Source organism: Diceros bicornis, chromosome X, assembly GCF_020826845.1.
Source record: "Diceros bicornis minor isolate mBicDic1 chromosome X, mDicBic1.mat.cur, whole genome shotgun sequence".
Lineage (NCBI taxonomy): Eukaryota > Metazoa > Chordata > Mammalia > Perissodactyla > Rhinocerotidae > Diceros > Diceros bicornis.
In genome coordinates, this window is record NC_080781.1 from 57456622 (window position 1) to 57478998 (window position 22377).

General features: G+C 38.1%; 1 protein-coding gene across 10 annotated transcripts in view; it reads right to left on the reverse strand.

The window, feature by feature from the left end:
• Positions 1-22377, reverse strand: part of ARHGEF9 (Cdc42 guanine nucleotide exchange factor 9) — a 259278-nt gene that overhangs the window by 11401 nt on the left and 225500 nt on the right. For all 10 annotated transcript variants that reach the window (XM_058536005.1, XM_058536006.1, XM_058536009.1 and 7 more), the window contains 2 exons: positions 19095-19338; positions 11806-11874 (listed from right to left, as the gene is read on the reverse strand). In XM_058536005.1, the coding sequence (XP_058391988.1) occupies positions 11806-11874; positions 19095-19338 (313 nt within the window). The remainder of the gene's footprint in view (positions 1-11805; positions 11875-19094; positions 19339-22377) is intronic.

Genomic DNA, 22377 nt, shown 5'->3' on the forward strand with positions numbered 1-22377 from the left:
TCTCAGCTTTTTTTTTTTTTTTTTTTTTGTCTGGGAAAGTCTTTCTCTCTTCTTCATTTCTGAAGGAAAATATTCCTGGGTACAGTATTCTTGGCTGGTAGTTTTTTTCTTTCAGCACATTGAATATATCATCCAACTCTCTCCTGGCTTTATAAGTTTCCACAGAGAAATTTGCTATTTGCCTTATGGGGGTTCCCTTGAGGATTTTTTTCTCTTAATGTTTTTAATCTTCTCTGTCTTTTATTTTAGACAGTTTCATTATAATGTGTCTTGGAGAAGATCATTTTGGGTTCATATTGTTTAGAGACCAGCGAGCCTCATGAACTTGGATGTCTGAATACCCAGAATTGGGAGGTTCTCAGATATTACTTTTTTATGGTGAACATTAAAACTAATTTTATTTATTATTTTATTGAGGTCATATTGGTTTATAATATTGTGTAAATTTCAGGTGCACACCATTATATGTCCCCTCCTATATAGACTGCATCATGTTCACCACCAAAAGTCTAGTTTGCAGTCATTACCATACATACTTACCCCATTACCCCTTTCTCCTTCCTCCTATCCCCTTCTGCTCTGGTAACCAGAATCTGTTCTCCTTATCTATGTGTGTGTGTGTGTGTGTGTGTGTGTGTGTGTGTGTGTGTGTGTTTATCTTCCACATATGAGTGAAATCATACAGTATTTGTCTTTCTCTTTCTGACATATTTAACTTAGTATAATACTCTCAAGGTCCAACCATGTTGTTGCAAATGGCAAGATTTCTTCTTTTTTATGGCTGAATAGTATTCCATTGTATATATATACACACCACATATTCTTTATCCATTAAACCACTGATGGGCACTTGAGTTGCTTTCAAGTCTTGGCTATTGTGAATTATGCTGCAATGAACATAGGGGTGCATAAATATTTTAAAATTAGTGTTTTCATCTTCTTTGGATAAATACTCAGAAGTAGAATAGCTGGATCATATGGTAGTTCTATTTTCAGTTTTTTTGAGAAATCTCCATACTGTTTTCCATAGTGGCTGCACCAGTTTGCATTCCCACCAGCAGTATAGAGGGTTCCCTTTTCTCCACATCCTCTCCAATACTTGTTATTTCTTGTCTTTTTAATAACAGCCATTCTGAGAGGTGTAAGGTGATATCTCATTGTAGTTTTGATTTGAATTTCCCTAATAGTGATTTTGAACATCTTTTCTTGTGCCTGTTGGCCATCTGTATATCTTCTTTGGAAAAAATGGCTATTCATATCCTATACCCATTTTTTGATTGGGTTATTTGTTTTTTTGTTTGTTGAGTTGTCTGAATTCTTTATATATTTTGGAAATTCACCCCTTATCAGATATATGATTTGCAAATATTTTCTCCCAGTTGGTTGGTTGTCTTTTCGTTTTGTTGATTGTTTCCTTTGTCATGCAGAAGCTTTTTGGTCTGATGTAGTTCCATTTGTTTCATTTTTCTTCTGTTTCCCTTGCTTGAAGAGACATAGTATTCAAAAAGATACTGCTAAGACTGATGTCAAAGAGGACACTGCCTATGTTTTCCTTTAGGAGTTTTATGGTTTCAGGACTTACATTCAATTCTTCAATCCATTTTGAGTTAATTTTTATGGATAGCGTAAGATAATGGTCTACTTTCATTCTTTTGCATGTGTTTGTCCACTTTTCCCAACACTGTTTACTGAAAAGACTTTCCTTTCTCCATTGTGTGTTCTTCACTCCTTTGTTGAAGATTAGCTGTCCATAAATGTGTGGTTTTATTTCTGGGTTCTCACTTCTGTTGCATTAATCTATGTATCTGTTTTTCTGCCAGTACAATGCTGTTTTGATTACTATAGCTTTGTAGCATATTTTGAAGTCTGGGAGGGTGATACATCCAGCTTTCTTCTTTTTTCTCAGGATTCCTTTAGCTATTTGGGGTCTTTTGTTGTTCCATATAAAATTTAGGATTATGTGTTCTATTTCTGTGGAAAGTGTCATTGAGATTCTGACTGAGATTGCACTGAATCTGTAGATTGCTTTAAGTAATATGGACATTTTTATTCTTCCAAGCCATGAGCACAGAATATATTTCTATCTCCTTATATTCTTCAATTTCTTTTAATAATGTCTTGTAGTTTTCAGTGTATAGGTATTTCATCTTCTTGATTAAATTTATTTCTAGGTATTTTATTCTTTTTGTTGTGACTGTAAATGGGATTGTATTATTGATTTCTCTTTCTGTGAGTTTGTTATTAGTGTATAGAAATGAAACTAATTTTTGTATGTTGCTTTTCTATCCTGCAACTTTACTGTATCTGTTAATTATTTCTAAGTTCTTGTAGAACTTAGAAATAAGTAGTAGTCTTTAGGGTTTCCTATGTGTTGAATCATGTTACCTGCAAATAGTGACAGTTTTACTTCTTCCTTTCTAATTTGGATACTTTTTATTTCTTTTTCTTGCCTAATTGCTCTGGCTAGAACTTCCAAGACTATGTTGAATGAGAGTGGCCAGAGTGGGCATCCTTGTTTTGTTCCTCTTCTCAGAGGAGTAGCTTTCAGTTTTTTACCATTGAATATGATGCTGGCTGTTTGTCATACATGGCCTTTATTATGTTGAGGTAGTTTCCTCCCATTTTATTGAGAGTTTTTATCATAAATGGATGTTGAATCTTGTCAAATACTTTCCCTGTGTCTATTGAGATGATCATGTGATTTTTCTTCTTCATTTTGTTACTGTGGTGTATCACATTGATTGATTTGTGGATGTTGAACCATCCCTGCATCCCTGGAATAAATCCCACTTGATCACGATATATGATCCTTTTAATGTTTTGTTGTATTCAATATGCTAATATTCTGCTGATGATTTTTGCAGCTATGTTCATCAGCAATATTGGCCTATAATTTTCCTGTTTTGCATTGTCCTTCTCTGGGTTTGGTATCAGGGTAAAGTTGGCCTCATAAAATGAGTTAGGAAGCTTCCTGTCCTCTTCAGGTTTTTGCAAGAGGTTGAGAAGGATAGGTATTAAATCTTCTTTGAATGTTTGGTAGAATTCACCAGAGAAGCTGTTTGGTCATGAACTTTTGTGTTTTGGGAGGTTTCTGACTACTGTTTTCAATCTCTGTAATTGTGATTTGTCTATTCAGACTCTCCATTTTTTCTTGATTCAGTTTTGGGAGATTGTATGATTCTGAGAATTTGTCCATTTCTTTTAGGTTATCCAATTTGTTGGTGTACAGTTTTTCACAGTACTTTCTTATAATCCATTGTACTTCTGTGGTATTCATTGTAATTTCTCCTCTTTCATTTTTGGTTTTATTTATTTGAGCTGTCTCTCTCTTCTTCTTAGTGAGTCTGGCTAAGGGTTTGTCAGTTTTATTTATCTTTTCAAAGAATCAGCTCTTAGTTTCATTGATCGTTTTTGTTGTTTTTTAAGTCTCTTTCATTGATTTCCACTCTGACTTTATTTCCTTCCTTCTACTGATTTTGGGATTTGTTCTCCTTTTTCTAGTTTTTAGGTAAGGTATTAGATTGTTTATTTGATATTTTTGTTGTTTCTTGAGGTAGACCTGTATTGCTATAAACTTCCCTCTCAGTACCACTTCTGCTGCATCCCATAAAGTTTTGGCATGCTGTGTTTTCATTTTCATTTGCTTCCAGGTATTTTTTTATTTTTCCATTGATGTCTTCATTGATCCCATAGTTGTTCAGTAGCATGTTGTTCAGTCTCCACATATTTGTGACTTTTCCAGCTTTCTTCTTGTAGTTAATTTCTAGTTTCATAGCGTTGTCATCAGAAAAGAGGCTTGATATGGTTTCAATCTTCTTAAATTTATTGAGGCTTGTTTTGTTTCCCAACATATGGTCTATCTTGGAGAATGTTCCATGTGCACTTGGGAAAAACGTCTATTCTACTGCTTTTGGATGGAATATTCTATATATATCTATTAAGTCCATCTGGTCTGGTGTTTCATTTAAGGCCACTGTTTCCTTGCTGACTTTCTATCTGGATGATCTATCCACTGATGTAACTAGCGTGTTAAAGTACCCCACTATTATTGGGTTGCTGTCAATTTCTCCCTGTAGGTCTACAAGTAGTTGCTTTATATACTTTGGTGCTCCTATGTTAAGTGCATATATATTAATAAGTGTTAATTCTTCTTGGTTGAATGGAATGTCCCTTTTATCATTATATAACGTCCATCTGTTTCTTGTTATCTTTTTTGGCATGAAGTCTATTTTGTCTGATATAAATATAGCTATACCTGCTTTTTTTTTTTTTGTGAGATCAGCCCTGTGCTAACATCTGCCAATCCTCCTCTTTTTTTGCTGAGGAAGACTGGCCCTGGGCTAACATCTGTTCCCATCTTCCTCCACTTTATATGGGACGCCACCACAGCATGGCTTGCCAAGCAGTGCATCAGTGTGCACCTGGGATCTGAACCGGCGAACCCCAGGCCGCCACAACAGAGCACTTGCACTTAACCACTTGTGCAACGGGGCCAGCCCCTATACCTGCTTTCTTTAGGTTGCCTTTTGCTTGGAGTATAATCTTCCATCCATTTACTCTGAGCCTATGTTTGTGTTTAGAGCTGAGATGGGTCTCCTGGAGGCAGTGTACTGTTGGTCCTTGTTTTTTAATCCATCCAGTCAGTCTGTGTCTTTTGATTGGTGAATTCAATCCATTTACATTTAGAGTGATTATTGATATATGAGAGCTTAATATTGCCATTTTATCTTTTGTTTTCTTGTTCTATATTTCCATTGTTTCTTTTTCCTTGTATTTCTGTCTGCCATTTTAGTTTGATGGTTTTCTGTGATGTTTTTCTCTGTTTCCTCTTTATTTATGATTTGTGACTCTGCTCTGTTTTTTTGTCTGTTTTGTGGTCACCATGAAGTTTGTATAAAGATCTCATAGATGAGATAGTCCTATTTCTGCTGATAGCATCTTATCTATATTAGTTTATGCAGGTTCCATCCCTTTCTTCTCCCCCTTCTATGTTTTATTGTCACAAATTATCCTTTTCTGTGTTGTGAGTTTGTTACCAAATTGAAGTGGTTACAGTTATTTTATGCTTTCTTGCACTTTAGCCTTTATGTTTTAATGAAATCTTTACTAACTTATTCTGATACAGAGGTGTGATTTTCTCCTTGTGTCTATTTATCACCTTGCTCAAAGCTTTGTAAACCTTTACCTTTTTGTTTCAGGTAAGAGGGCTCCTTTCATCATTCCTTGTAAGGCAAGTCTAGTGGTGATGAACTCCCAAAGCTTTTATTTGTCTGGGAAAGCTTTTATTTCTCCTTCGTATCTGAAGGATAACTTTACCGGATAGAGTATTTTTGCTGACAGTTTTTGTTTTTCAATATTTGAAATATATCATTCCATTCTCTCCTAGCCTGTAGAGTTTTTCCTGAGAAATCCACTGAAAATCTGATGGTGGTTCCTTTGTAAGCCCTTTTTTTCCTTCTGGCCACCATTAATATTATTTGCTTGTCATTGACTCTTGACAGTTTTAATATAATATGCCTTGGAGAAAGTCTTTTTGCATTCAGATGATTAGGAGTTCTATTAGCTTCATGTACTTGTATATCCAGTTCCTTCCCCAGGTTTGGGAAGTTCTCAGCTATTATTTCCTTAAATAAGCTCTCTGCTCCTTTCTCTGTCTCTTCTCCTTCTGAGATACCCATTATCCTTATGTTGCATTTCCTCATTTAATCAGATATTTCCTGTAGAATTTCTTCATTTTTTAAAAATGTTAATTCTCTCTCCTCTTCTACCTGTGTCATTTCTAGATTTCTATCTTAGAGCTCACTAAATCTCCCTTCCATATGGTGTGCTCTATTTCCAGTGCTTTTTGCTTTATTTTTCCTCTCATTAACTGTGTTCTTCATCTCCAGAATTTGTTTTTTTTTTAAGACTTTCAATCTTTTTGGTGAAGTAGTCCTTCTGTTCATTAGTTCTATTCCTGAATTCACTGAACTGTATTTCTGACTTTTCCTATAACTCACTGAGTTTTCTTCATGACAGCTATTTGAATTCTCTGCCAGTTCAATTGCAATATTCTGTGATTTCAAGTTTGGTTTCTGGAGAATTGTCAGTTCCTTGCTGTTCTTCCATGTTACAGTAGTTCTTCACAGTACTTGATGAGTTGTTCCACTGCTAGCACATTTGTGGTAGTAAACACCTTTCTTATTTGGGTAAAGCCTTGGTTACTTTGGTTCTGGGCTGCTTCTAGTTGTATTTGAGAGCCTGCACTTTCCACTTTCCACTGCCTCTTTGTGCTCCTTGTGCCTCTGAGGTTGCTGGTTCTTTGCTGCTTGCGATGTCTCTGCAGTCTCGGGTGTCACCACTAGGGCTACCAGGTTGTGAGCACTAATGCTGCTTCCAGGATCATCTGGGTCTTGTGTTCCCCTACTAGCTCTCCATGGGCTCTCCACGGGTTGGAGTGCTGCTGCTCCATGCATCACCCTGCTGCTGCTCCCACATTATCTGGAGGTGCTGGCAGAACTGCTGCCAGGAGTGCTGAGTTCATGGGTGTTACTGTTGCTGCTGGGGGCCTGGGTCTTGTATACTGCCCCCACTGCTAGTAGAGATGGTGTCGGGGGTACTGCCACTGGGGGCTGGGTCATGGGTTCTATGATGGTTCCTGAAGCCTCAGGACATGTGCGCCAGCTGACACCACTGGGGGAGGCGGGGCAGGGGCTAAGCCGTGAGTAATTGTCATTGCTGCTTGTGCAGCCTCTGCTCACTGGTGCATGCCGGTGTGCTTTTTGAGACCTCAGGTCAGAGCACCCCAACCCTGCCGAGGTAATCCACATTTTGGCTGCTATCCCCACTGCTGGAAAGAGTGGTGCCACTGCCAGGGGAGGGGGAATGGGCTAGGTCACCAGTTCCACTTTGAGACATCATTTCTTTAAATACGCTTTCTGCCCCTTTCTCCCTCTATTCTCCTTCTGGGACTCCAATATTTTGTAGATTGATACTCTTAATTTTATTCCATAATTCATATAGTTTTCTTCATTCTTTTTTATTTTTCTCTTTGTTCTACTCTGACTAGAAAATTTCAAATGACCTGTCTTTGACTTTACAGTTTCTTTCTTCTGCTTGATCAAGTCTGTTGTTGATGCTCTCTATTGTATTTTCGATTCCATTCATTGTATTCCTCAGCTCTATAATTTCTGTTTGGTTCTTTTTTTATGATTTCTACTCTCTGTTAATTTGCTTGTTTTGTTTCTGTATTGTTTTTCTGATTCCTTGAACTGTCTCCATGTTTTCCTGTAGCTCACTGAGCTTCCTTAAAACAACTATGTTGAATTGTTTATTGTTTATCAGGCAAATTGCAGATCTCCATGTCTTTTGGTGTCATTTTCTGGAAATTTATTGTGTTCCTTTGGTGATGTCATGTTTCTCTGATTTTTCATATTTCTTGCACTCTTGCATGGCTGTCTTCATATCTGAAGAAGCAGTCACCTCCCCTAACCTTTATTGACTGGCCTCTTCTATGTGTCTAATCATGGATTATATTTTTCTCCAAGGGTGGTCTGGAACTTATCTACTAGACTCCTGGACTTTCAGAAAGTACTCTCATCTGTGGGTGACTGTCAAAATCAGTGGTTTTTAGGAGGAGAACAGTAGAAAACTATTCTGCCACTTTGATGACGTTCTCTAACAACCAGTTTTCAAAGGTGGTAAGTGTTAGAAGTATGAGGGTACAGGATGCCAACAAACGATATGGAGATATTAGGGAGGGAGTTTGGGGAATGCTCAATTTAACTTTTTAATTAAGCTTTTTATTTTGAGATCATTGTAGATTCACAGGCAGTTATAAGAGAGAATACAGAGATATTCTTTGTACACTTTACTCAGTTTCTCCAATAATAAGATTTTACAAAACTACAGTACAATATTACAGCCAGGATATTAACATTGTTACAAGACACAGTCAAGAGACAGAACATTTCTATTATCACAAGGATCACTCTATTACTCTTTTATAACCATACTCACTTATCTCCAGTCCCCACTCACTTCTTAACTCCTGGCAACCACTAATCTGTTCCCCACTTCTAAATTATATCATTTTAAGAAAGTTATATAAATGCTTCATAACCTTTGGGGATTGGCTTTTCTCACTCAGCATAATTCCTTATAGATTCACCCAAGTTGCTGTGTGTACCAATAGTTGGCTCCTTTTTATTTATGAGTAATATTCTATGGTGTGGATGTACCACAGTTTGCTTAATTACTCACCCACTGAAAGACATCTGGGTTGTTTCCACTTTGGGGTACTATGAATAAAGCTGTTACGAACATTTGTTTAGAGGTTTTTATGTGAAAATAAGTTTTCATCTCTCTGGGATAAATGCCCAAGAGTGTAATTGCTGGGTCATATGGTCGTTGTATGTTTCATTTCTTAAGAAACTGCCAAATTATTTTCTAGAGTGGCTGTACTGTTTTACATTTTCACCAGCAATGTATGAATGATTCAGTTTCTCTGCATCCTTGCCTGCATTTGGTGCTGTCACTATTTTTTATTTTAGCCTTTCTAATAGGTATGTAATGATATCTCATTGTGGTTTTAATTTGCATTTCTCCAATGATCAATGATGCTGAACACCTTTTCATGTATTTAACTGCCATTCATATATCCTCTTCAGTGAAATATCTTTTACCCATTTTCTAATTGGAGTTTTTACTGTTGAGTTTTACAAGTTCCTCATATATTCTAGATAGCAGTGTTTTATCATATATGTGGTTTGCAAATATTTTTGTTACCTAGCCTGTAGCTTGTCTTTTCATCCTCTTCACATGGTCTTTCATAGAGAAAAATTTTCTATATTTTGATGAGGTCAATTTTTCATTTTGTGGTTCAAGCTTTTGGTGTCAAATCTATGTACTTCTTTGCCTAGCCCTAGATTCTGAAGATTTTCTCCAATTTTTTTTCCCTGAAAGTTTTGTAGCTTTACATTCAAGTCCATTATGCATTTTGAGTTAATTTTTATAGAATATGAGTTTAGGTTGAGGTTCTTTATTTTTGGCCTATGGAGTCCAATTGCTTCAGAGCCAATTGTTGAAAAGCCTATCCTTCCTCCATTGAATTGCTTTTGCACCTTTGTCAAAAATCAGTTGGGCTTATTTGTGCAGGTCTATTTCTGGGTTCTCTATTCTGTTCCATTCATCTAATATGCCTATCCTTCTGCCAACACCACACTGTCTTGGTTACTGCAGCTATATAATTAGTGTTTAAATCAGAGTCAACTGATTACTCCAACTTTCTTCTTCTTTTTTAAGATTATTTTAGTTATTCTAGGGTACTCATTTGATTTTGAGCTGGCCCTAAAGCCTCTAGAGATGGGAGCTGTGCCCATGGCCCTAGGGAGCTCCGTGATGACAGACTGAAATGGGTTGATGGAGCAGGAATTAGTATCCAACTCCCAAGAAGTTATATTTATATTTTTAAAACCAAAGCAGTATGAAAGTCAAATGTAAAGGGAAAAGAACTTCCTTAGAGCTAGGCTTTATCTGCTTTGCTTTTCTTCCAGCCAGGCTTCCCCTTGTCCAGAGCAGTAGACTGAATTGATAAGGTCCCATGGCAGTATAGACGGGGTTGGAAGGGGACACTAGAATAATTACTTATCCAATTATATCTGCATTAGAGAAATGTTAACAACAATGTTTCCCATAATTTGCAGGAAGGGGTCTTTGGAAGAGTTAAGGAAGCTGGCTTTCATGGGTATTTGAAAGAACTCCTTTCCTGCTCTTTCCATGTACATGATATAGCTATTGAATTTCTAAGTGTGACAACCCCCTCTACATGTATAGTATCCTTGAGTTTCAAATACATCAGTCACCACAGCTTTGGACTAGGAGAGTCTTGCAGACAAGAAATAGAAATAAGGGAGGGGATCTGAAGGAATTCTGGGAGATTTGAATCTAGATGAGTTTCTTTGAAGACTAAGATTACTGTTAAAGATGGAAAGCTCTTTAAGTGAACCAGTGTTTAGATACTGGGAGATAAGAGAGGACCTGAAAAAGACAGGCTTGAGACTAGACGGGTGGGGAAGGAACCTGACACAAAGGCTTTGTATGAGTGAGTAGGATTGTTTTCTGATTGGTTGCTTGGTGGATGTTCCTTTGTTTTAAGGGTTCTAAGTGAAAAGACCAGCCAGTCTCAAGCTCAGGCTTGAGGAAACCTGAGCTGAAGTAAAGGGGCATCATCCCAGCATGAAGGTAAGTGTGGTGGGGACAGTGGAGGAAATCATAGTGAGAGAAGCTCAGGAGGTGAGAGCCTCCAGGAGACAAAGGCAGGAAGGTAGGACAGCAGCCTCTTTGTAGCCTGAAGATTCTCCAGCTGGCCAAGGCACTTTTATGCTCATATCTCTGTCTAAGTAAGGGGCACATTCTCTTACAGGGTTCTACTATTCATACAGATCATATCCTTACTGATGTTAACTCCAGATTGCTTTCTAACACTGTCTTTAATGTTTTCACTCCCAAGAGGTTAGGGGTGTTTGCCTTTAATTCCCTATCTAAAGAAAATCACATTTCCACAATGAGGAAAAGAGTCAGTGAGAGCCTCCCAAGAGCAAGAAGCAAGAAGCAAGAAGCAGTCAAAAGGAAGGCCATATCTAGCCAGAGGGGCCCCAGCTAGGTGCAGTGTTTAATTGGAAATCAGATATTCACAGTCACTGGGCCTCCTCAATAAAAAGAAGCTTCATTGGGAATAATTAAGCATGCTTTATATGTGTCTGCTGGGATTTCAGGCAACTTGAATCTCATCCTGTTGTATGGTGACTCATTCTGAACCAGGGAGCCCACTGAGAAAGCAGAAGGAAGGGCATGGGCAAAGTGAGGTCTCATTAAGATCATCCACCCCTGGGGACAATGACAACAGCTGTCAGTAATAGAAGTGGCTGTCAATAATCAAGGCAAGACAAAAAAAAATGAGCTCTTCATTCCCAGCATAGAGAAACAGGAGAACCCTGAGATGGAGAGGAGAGAGCAGTGGACGTGGAGTCAAGCTGACTAAGGTTCGAAGTCATTTCACCTTGAAGATCCTCAGTTTCCTCATCTGAAAAATGGAGCTAATAATGCCTACCTTTTCAGGGGTGCCATACAGACGAAATGAAAGAACTTATATAAAATGACTGGTACTGAATAGGCTCTCAAATAAACAGAGGGGAGTTCTTTCCCTTCGTTCAACTAAGCATTTTAATTTGGTCTAGTTCACAAAAACAAGAAAATAAAGCTTCATTTCATATTCAAATTGATTCTCAAGATATTTTTCTTTTTTCAGTACTGTAGTTTATGTTTGAGAGAAAGAAAATGAATATCTGAATCTTCTGTCTTGGTTCAGTTTGAAGTTCTCTATTCTGATTTGGGACTCCTGATTGGGCTAACGTCCCAAAACCAATGAAAGAACGTTGTGCACAAATCCCTAATATGTTTATACTTATTAATAAATTATACACATTTACTACTGTCCATTCGTCTCTATATTATTAGTAAAGTTTAAGTTTCTCTCTTTTATTTAAGTAAAAATAAAAAGAAACAAAGCTTCTTTTTTTTTCCTGTATCCAATGAGCTATCTTTGGACATGACTAACTTATACTATTCACTCCTAAGCCTTAAGACTTTAAGACCATTTGCCACCTTCCATCAGGGACACTTGGGAACCCAGACACTCTTCACCACCCCAAGTGAACTTCAGCATGAAAACAAGCCTAGGAATATGCAAGCTCATAGACTATGGCTTCCCAGTCTCACAAAGAGAGTGAGTGGGGCCAGGGAAATGGTGGTTAAAGGCAGCTTTACCTTTTTGTTTAGGGACTTTTCTCACAGTCATTGCAGCCTGCCTCTTCTGGTTTTCGGAAATTTCAAAGCCTATAACATAAAGATAGATGATTTTGTTATTAAAAAAAATAGACCCTTCTTAAATGTATAAATTAGTACAACTTTTCTGGAAGAGTAATTTTGGTAAAATGTATCAAAAGCCTTGAAAAGCAAAAAAGGAAAGTAGTCAGAAACCTGGACAAAGATTTAGCTACAAAGATGCATTTCACAGTACAGACGGGCAAAAAAAAAGTGAGAACATGAGGTAAGAGGCTGTTAAATGGAGCATGGTTGAATAAAGTATGGTGTAAAATGGAAAAATATTTCACAACCAAAAGCAAAAATATAAAGAAAAGGAAATAATGAGTCAAAAGATAAGAGATTACAACAGAAAATGTATAGAGATAAGAAAAGTTTCAGAAGGACGAAAAAATCAAATGGCAAAAAGCGATTAATGAAATAACAGAAATGTCTGTGCAAGTCCTTTGCCCCTTTTTCAATAGAGTTATTTGTTTTTCTGCTATTGAGTTGTATGAGTTCCTTATATATTTTGGAAATTAACCTCTTATCAGATATATGGTTTGAAAATATTTTCTCTCATTCCATAGGTTGCCTTTCATTCTGTTGATTGTTTCCTTTGCTGTGCAGGAGCATTTTAGTTTGATGTAGTCCCATTTGTCTACTTTTGCTTTGTTGCCTATGCTTTTGGTGTCTTATCCAAGAAATAACTGCCAAGACCAAAGTCAAGATCTATTTTTTCTTCTAGGAGTTTTACAGTCTCGGGTCATATTGTAAGTCTTCAACCCATTTTGAGTTGATTTTCATGTATGGTGTAAGGTAAGAGTCCAATTTCATTCTTTTGCATGTGCATATCCAGTTTTCACAGCACCATTTGTTGAAGAAACTATCCTTTCCTCATTGTGTATTCCTGGCACCCTTGTCAAAGATATGTTGATTGTATATTTGTGAGTTTATTTCTGGGATCTTTATCCTATTACATTGGTCTTTATGCCTGTACCATACTGTTTTAATTACTGTAGTTTTGTAATATATTTTGAATCAGGAATTGTGATGTCTCCAGCTTTGCTCTTCTCTCTCAAGATTGTCTTGGCTATTATGGGTTTTTTGTGGTTCCACATGAATTTTAGGACTGTTTTTTCTATTTCTGTAAAAAATACCATTGAAGTTTTGATAGAATCGCATTGAACCTGTACATGGCTTTGGGGAGAATGGACATTTTAACAATATTAAGTCTTTAATCTATGAACACAGGATGTCTTTCTATTTATTTGTGTCTTCTTTAATTTCTTTCAGTAATGTTTTGTAGTTTTCAGTGTACAAGTGTTATATCTCCTTGGTTAAGTTTATTCCTAAGTATTGTATTCTTTTTGATGTAACTGTAAATGGTATTATTTGCTTAATTTCCTTTTCAGACAGCTTGTTGTTAGTGTATAGAAACACAATGGACTTTTGCATATTGACTTTGTAACCTGCAACTTTACTAAATTCATTTATCAGTTTTTTTTTTTTTGTGAGGAAGATCAGCCCTGACCTAACATCCATGCTAATCTTCTTTTTTATTTGCTGAGGAAGACCAGCTCTGAGCTAACATCTACTGCCAATCCTCCTCCTTTTTTTTCCCCCCAAAGCCCCAGTAGATAGTTGTATGTCATAGCTGCACATCCTTCTAGTTGCTATATGTGGGACGCGACCTCAGCCTGACCAGAGAAGCGGTGTGTCGGTGCCTGTCCGGGATCTGAACCCATGCCACCAGTAGCAGAGCATGCGCACTTAACCGCTAAGCCACGGGGCCAGCCCCATTTATCAGTTTTAAGAGCTTTTTTGTGGAATCTTTAGGGTTTTCTATATAAAACACAATGTCATCTGCCAACAGACATAATTTTACTTCTTCCTTTCTGATTTGGATGCCATTTTTTTTTCTTGACTAATCACTCTGGCTAGGACTTCCACTACTATGTTGAATAAAAATGGTGAGAGTGGGTATCCTTGTCTTGCTCCTGATCTTAGATAAAAAGCTTTCAGTTTTTCCCCCTTGAGTATGTTTGAGCTGTGGCCTTTCATATATGGGGCCTTTATTATGTTGAGGTAAATTCCTTCTATACCTAGTTTGTTGAGTTTTTATCATGAAAGGGTGTTTAATTTTGTCAAATGCTTTTTATGCATCTAAATAGATGATCATGTGATTTTTATCCTTCATTTTGTCAGTGTGGCATATCACATTAATTGATTTGCATATGTTGAACCATCCTTGCATCCCAAGGTAAATCCCACTTGGTTATGGTGTATGATCCTTTTATTGTGCTGTGAATTTTGTTGGCTAGTGTTTCATGGAAGATTTTTCCATGTATGTTCATCAGGGATATTTGGCCTGTAGTTTTCCTTTCTTGTAGTAGAAGACTTAATATTGTTAAAATGTCCATTCTACCCAAATCCATCTGTAGATTCAATGCAAGCCTATTAAAACCCCAGTGACATTTTTTACAAAAATAGAGAAAACAATCCTAAAATTCATGTGGAACCACAAAAGGCTCATAATAGCCAAAGCAATCTTGAGAGAGAAGAACAAACCTGGAGGCATCACACTTCCTGATTCAAAATATATTACAAAGCTACAGTAAATAAAACAGTACGGTACTGGCATAAAGACATATAGACCAATAGAACAGGATAGAGAGCCCAGAAATAAACCTACACACATGGAATCAACATATCTTTGACAAGAATGCCAAGAATACACAATGGAGAAAGGACAGTTTCCTCAACAAATGGTGCTGGGAAAACTGGATATTCACATGCAAAAGAATGAAATTTGACTCCTTCCTTACACCATACTTGAAAATCAATTCAAAGTGGAGTGAAGACTTAAATTTATGACCTGACACTATAAAATTCCTAGAAGAAAAACATAGGGAAAAAGTTTCTTGACATAGTCTTGGCAATGATTTCTTGGATAAGACACCAAAAGCATAGGCAGCAAAGCAAAAATAGACAAGTGGGACTACATCAAACTAAAATGGTTCTGCACAGCAAAGGAAAGCAACAACAGAGTGAATAGGCAACCTATGGAATGGGAGAAAATATATTTTCAAACCATATATCTGATAAGGGGTTAATTTTCAAAATATATACGAAACTTCTACAGTCAATAAAAAATAAATAATAATTAAAAAGAATGGGCAAACGACTTGCACGGACATGTCTTCAAAGAAGACATACAAACGGACAACAGGTATATAAAAATATGCTCAACATCACTAATCATCAGGGAAATGCAAATCTAAACCACAACAAAATATCACCTCACTCCTGTTTGGATAGCTATTATCAAAGAAACAAAAGACATTAAGTACTGACAAGGATGTGGAGAAACTGGAACCATAATACACTGTTGGGAATTAAAATGGTGCAGCCACTATGAAAAACAGTATGGAGGCTCCTCATAAAATTAAAAATAGAACCACCATATGATCCAGCATTCCCACTTCTGGGTATATATCCAAAATAATTGAAATCAAGATCTTGAAGATATATGTTTATCGTAGCATTATTCCCAATAGCCAAGATATGGAAACAACCTAAACGTGTCTGTCAATGGAGGAATGGATAAAGAAAATGTGGTATACACATATAATGGAATATTATTCAGTTCTAAAAAGGAAGGAAATTTTGCCATATGTGACAACATAGATCAATCTGGAGAACATTATACTGAGTGAAATAAGGCAGTCACAGAAGGATAATATTGCATGATTCTGCTTATATGAAGTATCTAAACTAGTCAAACTCAGATATAGAGAGTAGAATGGTGATTCCCAGAGGCTGGAGGGAAGGAGAAATGGGGAGTTGCTGTTCAATAGGTATAAAGTTCCATTTATATAAGATATTAATAAGTTCTAGAGATCTGCTGTACAACATTGAGCCTATAGTTAAAATTACTATATCGTGTACTTAAAATTTTGTTAAGAACATAGAGTTCATAGTAAGTAGTTTTACCACTTAAAAAACAAACAAACAGGGCTGAGGCCTCCCCGTGAGAGAGAAGAAATTCTGCCTCACAGCTTCAGCCCATGTACATGGAGTTCCATCCTTCTCATGATCTTCCTGCCTATAGATGATAGCTTTGGTCTATGTCCATGTGTTCGAGCCTACTTGTGATCTTCCATTCCTGACTGCCTGTCCTGCAAATTTTGGAGTTGCTTAGCCAAGCTTCACAATCACATAAGCCAATTCCTTGTAATAAATCTCGTAATAATAATACATCTCCTATTGGTTATGCTTCTCTGGTTGAACCTGACTGATATAAGAAGTTATAGTTAGATTCCATATTCTTCACCTGGAGAGTTACGATAAATTAAGTTTATAATTTTATTTATTTATTTTTTCCCCCAAAGCCCCAGTAGATAGTTGTATGTCATAGCTGCACATCCTTCTAGTTGCTGTATGTGGGACGCAGCCTCAGCATGGCCAGAGAAGCAGTATGTTGGTGTGCGCCCGGGATCCAAACCTGGGCCACCAGCAGCAGAGTGCGAGCACTTAACCGCTAAGCCACCGGGCTGGCCCGATAAATTAAGTTTAAAAAAAGCAAGTTACGGAGTAATATGTATAGCATAATTTTTGTAAATAAAAACTAAAAAGTCTTATGTGTATATATGTTTATATGAGCATAAGATAAGTACAGAAAGAGGCACACAAAATTAATACTGATTATCTTACACAGCATAGGAGTGACAGAGAAGGGAAAAGAATGCTAAACTTATTTATTACATTTCCATATGTGTTTAAATGGTTATTATGGCCATGCAATAATTTTATAACTAAAAAGCAAAAATAAAAAACATAAAAATTATGGTAAATCCATGACAGCCATAAAAATTGATTAAAAATAATAAATGATTTAGGGGAATGCTAATGATATAATTTTAAGTGAAAACTGAGGATACAAAATTATATCTCTCCATCATGGAGAGGCAGATGTGGGGGGAGACAGAAAGAAAGATTCAGCCACCCTAGTTTTTTTACTTAGATAGGAAAAAAAGATGGGAAGGAAATATTTCAAAATGTTTACAAAACTTATCTCTAGGTAGTATGTTCATCTGTGATTTTTATTTTTTTCTTGTATTTTTCTGTTTTTTTATTCCCTCCAAAATTGCCTACAATGAAAGTGATTTACTGTTATAATCAGACAAAAAAACCCACAACATTTTTAAAAAGATGAACATAGGCATGTCAGGAAGCAATTTCTAGAAGCTTTTCTATTAGAAGAAGATTCTTACACTTACAGGTTATTAGGGCATTGTATGGGAGACATTGTGTTGGAACCAGAGGAAATTGCGGGGATTTTCTAGTTGATCTAGAGTCTGTAGAAAGCACACTAAGATAATTCCTTTAATAGCTCTAACAACCTAGGCAGTGTCAGAGGCTGCTGCCGCCTGTCACTGGGAGAAGCAGCCAGTAGCATTTCTGTACCACTCCACATCATGTCCCAATGCAGTGCTCACATGCTAAAAGCAATCTGACTCCAATGAGACTCAAAGTGAATTATCAATGTGCACTCTACCCAAAACCTGAGGAGAAGACTAGGATTAGACTAAGTAGTGTCTTTCTGATTATCCTTCCTTGCCTCTGGACCATTTCAATCCCCAACACTGAAGGATAGGAGACTCCATCTGCACCAGGACTCAATGGGTAGACCCATTTTTATAGAGGCAGTTTTTACCAACTTGAGCATACAGGTGTTTTAAGGTACAATTCCACCCCCATTTGGAATGGAGCAAAAAACAGAAACCATGTACTCTCTCTGGGAATTATAAAGCCTGGCTGGTATTTTTATGCCAGCAAGGCAGGACGATGAGCAAGAGACCAGATAGTACTTTGTAAACCACTAAGCTACAGCCAATGGCATCTAAATCCCACAGTTCAGAAACAGCATGAAAAATATCTCTACCAGCTATCCCCTCTGGTAAAGAGGAACAACCTGTTTCAAGCCAAAGAGTATGTTTAGTGTGATTCTAAATCATGCAAGTGGTCATGGTTTTAGATCCTGTTGTATTTTCCATAATTTACTTTACAATATTTTCATATAGAAAGCGTGATATATACATGCACATTAATTTTAATCTATACTCTAGGGGCATTTAGTTAACATCTGAATTGCCCTAATCAGGAATACACACTCAAGAGGCAATTTGTTAACATATTAAACACTCAGAAGTCTTTGCTCCAGAGGCCATTACTACCAGCAGTTCAGTCACCTTAATGCAGGAGGCCTAATTAGCCTAACACATGTTAAAAATTAATTTTCATTGGTAAAATGAATGTTATTCAAGATGTGCACTGGCCACGAATGTCTTACAGGAACTTTAGACCTCATAAAAACTGGGTATAAGAATCCAATGAGGGCCGGCCCCGTGGCTTAGCCGTTAAGTGCGCGCGCTCTGCTACTGGCAGCCCGGGTTTGGATCCCAGGCGCGAACCGACGCACCGCTTCTCCGGCCACGCTGAGGCCGCGTCCCACATACAGCAACCAGAAGGATGTGCAACTGTGATGCACAACTATCTACTGGGCTTTGGGGAAAAACGAGGAGGAGGATTGGCAATAGATGTTAGCTCAGATCCGGTCTTCCTCAGCAAAAAGAGGAGGATTGGCACGGATGTTAGCTCAGGGCTGATCTTCCTCACAAAAAAAAAAAAAAAAGAATCCAATGAGCCCTATAGCCTATACCCTTCAGAAGGAAGCCTGAAGCTTAAGATTGAATATGGGTGCTATGTCTTGGCCCACATCAGAGGATTTTTGCCAGCAGACACTGACTAGAAAGTTAGCTGAATCCTGTTGCTGTTAACACTACCAAATCTGCCTTGACTAACCTTTTCACAGCAGATGCTGTCATGTATCTAAGAACAGAGCTGGAACTTCATTGACATTACAAAACAGGTTGTATGACTGCTTTTGTATTTGTTTGCTAATAAATGTTTGTACGTTTGGGAGAATCGAGCCTGAGGTTTGCTTTCAGTGTAATAGTCTTATCTAGTAATGAGACTGTAAGGGAGGCCAACCGATAACTGTCACTTAACCCTGACTAATGGAAACTCCTGGTATCTACCAAAAAGAATCTAATAATAGGGAACCACCAAAGTAGATTAGGTCAGTTTGCAACAGAAATCTTTCCTCTGCCTCTAGAAAAATGAAAACTAATTCAAATCCCCTATGTTCTTCATAGCCATATTCTTCTTTCTCCTCTCAGGTCACTTACCAATTTTTTCATCTTCCTGTACCATTTTCCTCTCTTCTCTAAAAGCCCTGAGCCAGCGTATCTTTTCCTCTAGCTTCTTGGCAAAGAATAGATGTATCTCCTCAGTCTCCTTGTTGTGAAGCTTGAAGGCATTCTTCATACTGATATTGAAGTCATCATCTCTGCCATCTTCAATGTCGACTACCTCGTATTTATCCATGTCAATGCGGCCTTTGTAGTACAGGATGTCTCTCCGGATCAGGTCCTAGGTGGGAAGGAACAGAAGGCTTTTTGTTGGAGGTATGTGGAGAATGGGTACCAGGAGAGCTGGCACATGGGCATAGCAGGCCTCTAACACTGCCATTGTTTTGGAGTACTAATTGTGGTTGGTTTGGTCTAAATTTGGGCAGGTTAGCTTAGCAGTATGACATTGACAGGTTGGTTAAGTAGATGCTCTTAGAGAAAGCCTCTGTCCTACATCCAAAGACTGTCTCAGACCCCAGCATCAATCAATTTGTTTACAAGATCGCTGATGGGAAGTAGGAAGCAGTAAGCCACACAAGCACTGCTAGCAAGGGCTTTTCCTCTTCCAAAATACTTACAAACCTTCCAGAAGTATGAAATGAGCTGGCTGGTTGCCTGGAGTATACTCAGGAATCCAAGCAGGCCAGTGAGACCTGCATATCAGAGGGGGAATAAGTGGTAAGAGTAGCTAGGTAGCCACAGGCTTCTGGCCAGGAAGGATTACCTGGGGAGGGTTGGACACTTAGTACTCTGGGGATTTTGGGAGAAGGCCTAGTCTGGAAGGAGAAATGGGGATATAAGTGAATAAAGAACTTCATATATTGACGTGGATGAATCTCACAAATCTTACTATGTGAGAAAAATAAAATTGCAGATGGCTATAAACAGTATATTGGCTATCTGTTGTTATCATTGTTTTGCTCTCGGGTACACAGAATTGGATTAATCCTAACTTTCAGTCCATGAGACCTCATCATTAGTCCATTTGTGGTGCTCTTATTTCTCTATTTATTTACTTATTTACTTACTTTTAATAATATATGAAGTTTTGGTGAACTCGTCACCTAATCCAAAAGCTACACTACCAAGGCAAACTCCACCTTAAATCCCATGCTCATCATTCCCCTAGCTTCTTTTCTATATAGTTTTATCTCATCTATATCTATTACCCTTATATAAGGTTTAAAAACATACAAAACAATGCCACATAATATTTAGGGATACATACATATGTACAAAACTTCTAAAAAATATATGATAATGATACACGCCAAATTCAAGAGAATAGAGAGAGGAGAATGGGGAGAGGTGAGAAAGGAAGGGAAGGAGCTGAGAGGGAGCGGAGGAAGACTGTATTTGTAATAAATTATTTCTTAAGTTGGATAGTAAGTACACGGGTGCTCATTATACTATTTTTCTATCTTTTTGAATGTCAAATACTTCGTAAGTTAAAAAAAGAAAAACAGAGGGATGGATGAAATGACCTGTAGGATATAAGGTCTGATAAGTAACTGTCTCTCAGAGTGGTCTTTTAGCACCTCCTGCTCTCAGCACTGCTCTCAGCTTCCCCTGAGAGCAAACCTACTGCTGGGACACGTGGTATGGCTGAGTCTGGCCAAGAAGGGCCCCAGGGAGCCCTGTCCTGACAGATGTCCTCTACTGCAGCAGGGGACCTTCCTGGTCAACTCTCCCTCCTCTCTGCTTGTATTTGGCCTTTCAGACAATCTGATAGAGTCAGAAATGCTCATTAATTTTTATTAACATTATATGGTTTAGTTAAACTATTCCCATTCTACTAAATTGCCTGACATGCCTCACTTCTCAGCTGCAGGCTACCTGCCAAGGATTTGCCTTTGGCCACTCACCTTCCCAATCCTTACTCTTCACACTGCATGGTAAACTGGGCTTTTCAGTAGGTCTGGGAAAGGCTGTCTTTAAGAATTCCCAACATAGCTCTGTCCATTTCAAAGCCCCAGGCTGCGAAATACAGGTGTTGTTGAATTGCTTTGCAAAAAATAACCATCATGTTGTTCTTTTTCCTCCCATAATGATCATGCATACAAATAAACTCTGAGCACAGATGGGTTCTGATCTGTTGGGTGCCCCTGGTATCAAGCTCACAAGAGAGGAAGAGGTCAGCTGTATAGAGTAGGCCACTGTGCTCCAAGCCTGTTTCAGAGCCTGGGTTCCTTTCACTATGCTCAAAGTGGACAAGCTCAGTCCTGGCCAAAAAGATGGGGTGGCTCCCATGCACTGACTTCCATAAGGCTCAGGAAAACTTTGAGAGACACATGCATAAAAAGTGGGCCCTGTCAGGCTAATCTAACTACAAAAGCAGGACAAGCTGAGGAGAATGGATCAATGTAATCTAGTTTGACCTCATCAAGTCTTGAAATCTGCCTTACAATGCATAATACAAATACACATCGACCTGGGAAGCCAGGTCTGGACCACACAGCTAATAGGTGCGTGCCCACTTGGCTAGAGCAAAGTCAACCTCAACCTCCCTCTATTCCTAACTTCAGTTTGCAGCTTCCCTTCCTTCCAAGTTGGTATGTCATAATCATTGTTAGCTTTCAAAACCTTTACCAGTTTCCAAAAATGGGAAGGAAGTATAAGATATTGGAGCTAAATTAAAAGCATCAACTGAACTTCTTATTGTTTCTTTAGGTATTTCAGGATAACAAAGAACTAGAGAGAATTCTGCCTCTGTGGCAGGGGAACAGGGCTAGAGAGATATGTCATTAAAATTATTCCTTTGTTTGCTCTTTCTGGCTCCCCAGAGAGTTGAATGTGAGTTCTCAGGCATCAGATTAGTCATAAAGCCAAGTGTAGGGATGTGATAGGAATGATTAAGAATGACCTACTGTTCAGAAAATCCAATCAGAAAGGGTAGCTAAGGCCACGAAGCAGCATAGAACAGTGGCCAGAGCGTGAGTTAGAGTCCAAAACCCTGAGTTTGAGTACTAGCTGCTTAAGTACTAGCTACTAGCCGTGTGGTCTTAGGCAAGTCACCTAACCTCTTTGAGTCTCAATTTCCTCAACTATGAAACTAGGAAAGTCATCTTTACCTTGTAAAATGGTTGTAAAGTTCAAAACTAAACATGCGGTTTCCAGGTCATGAGGTCAGCCTTGTCCGATAAACATGGTGCTGAACTTTCTTGCTCTCAGACCAGTGTTTTGTAACCCTTTAAAAGTCCTTTTGAAGGGGTCGGCCCTATGGCTTAGCGGTTAAGTGCGCACGCTCTGCTACTGGCGGCCCGGGTTCGGATCCCGGGCG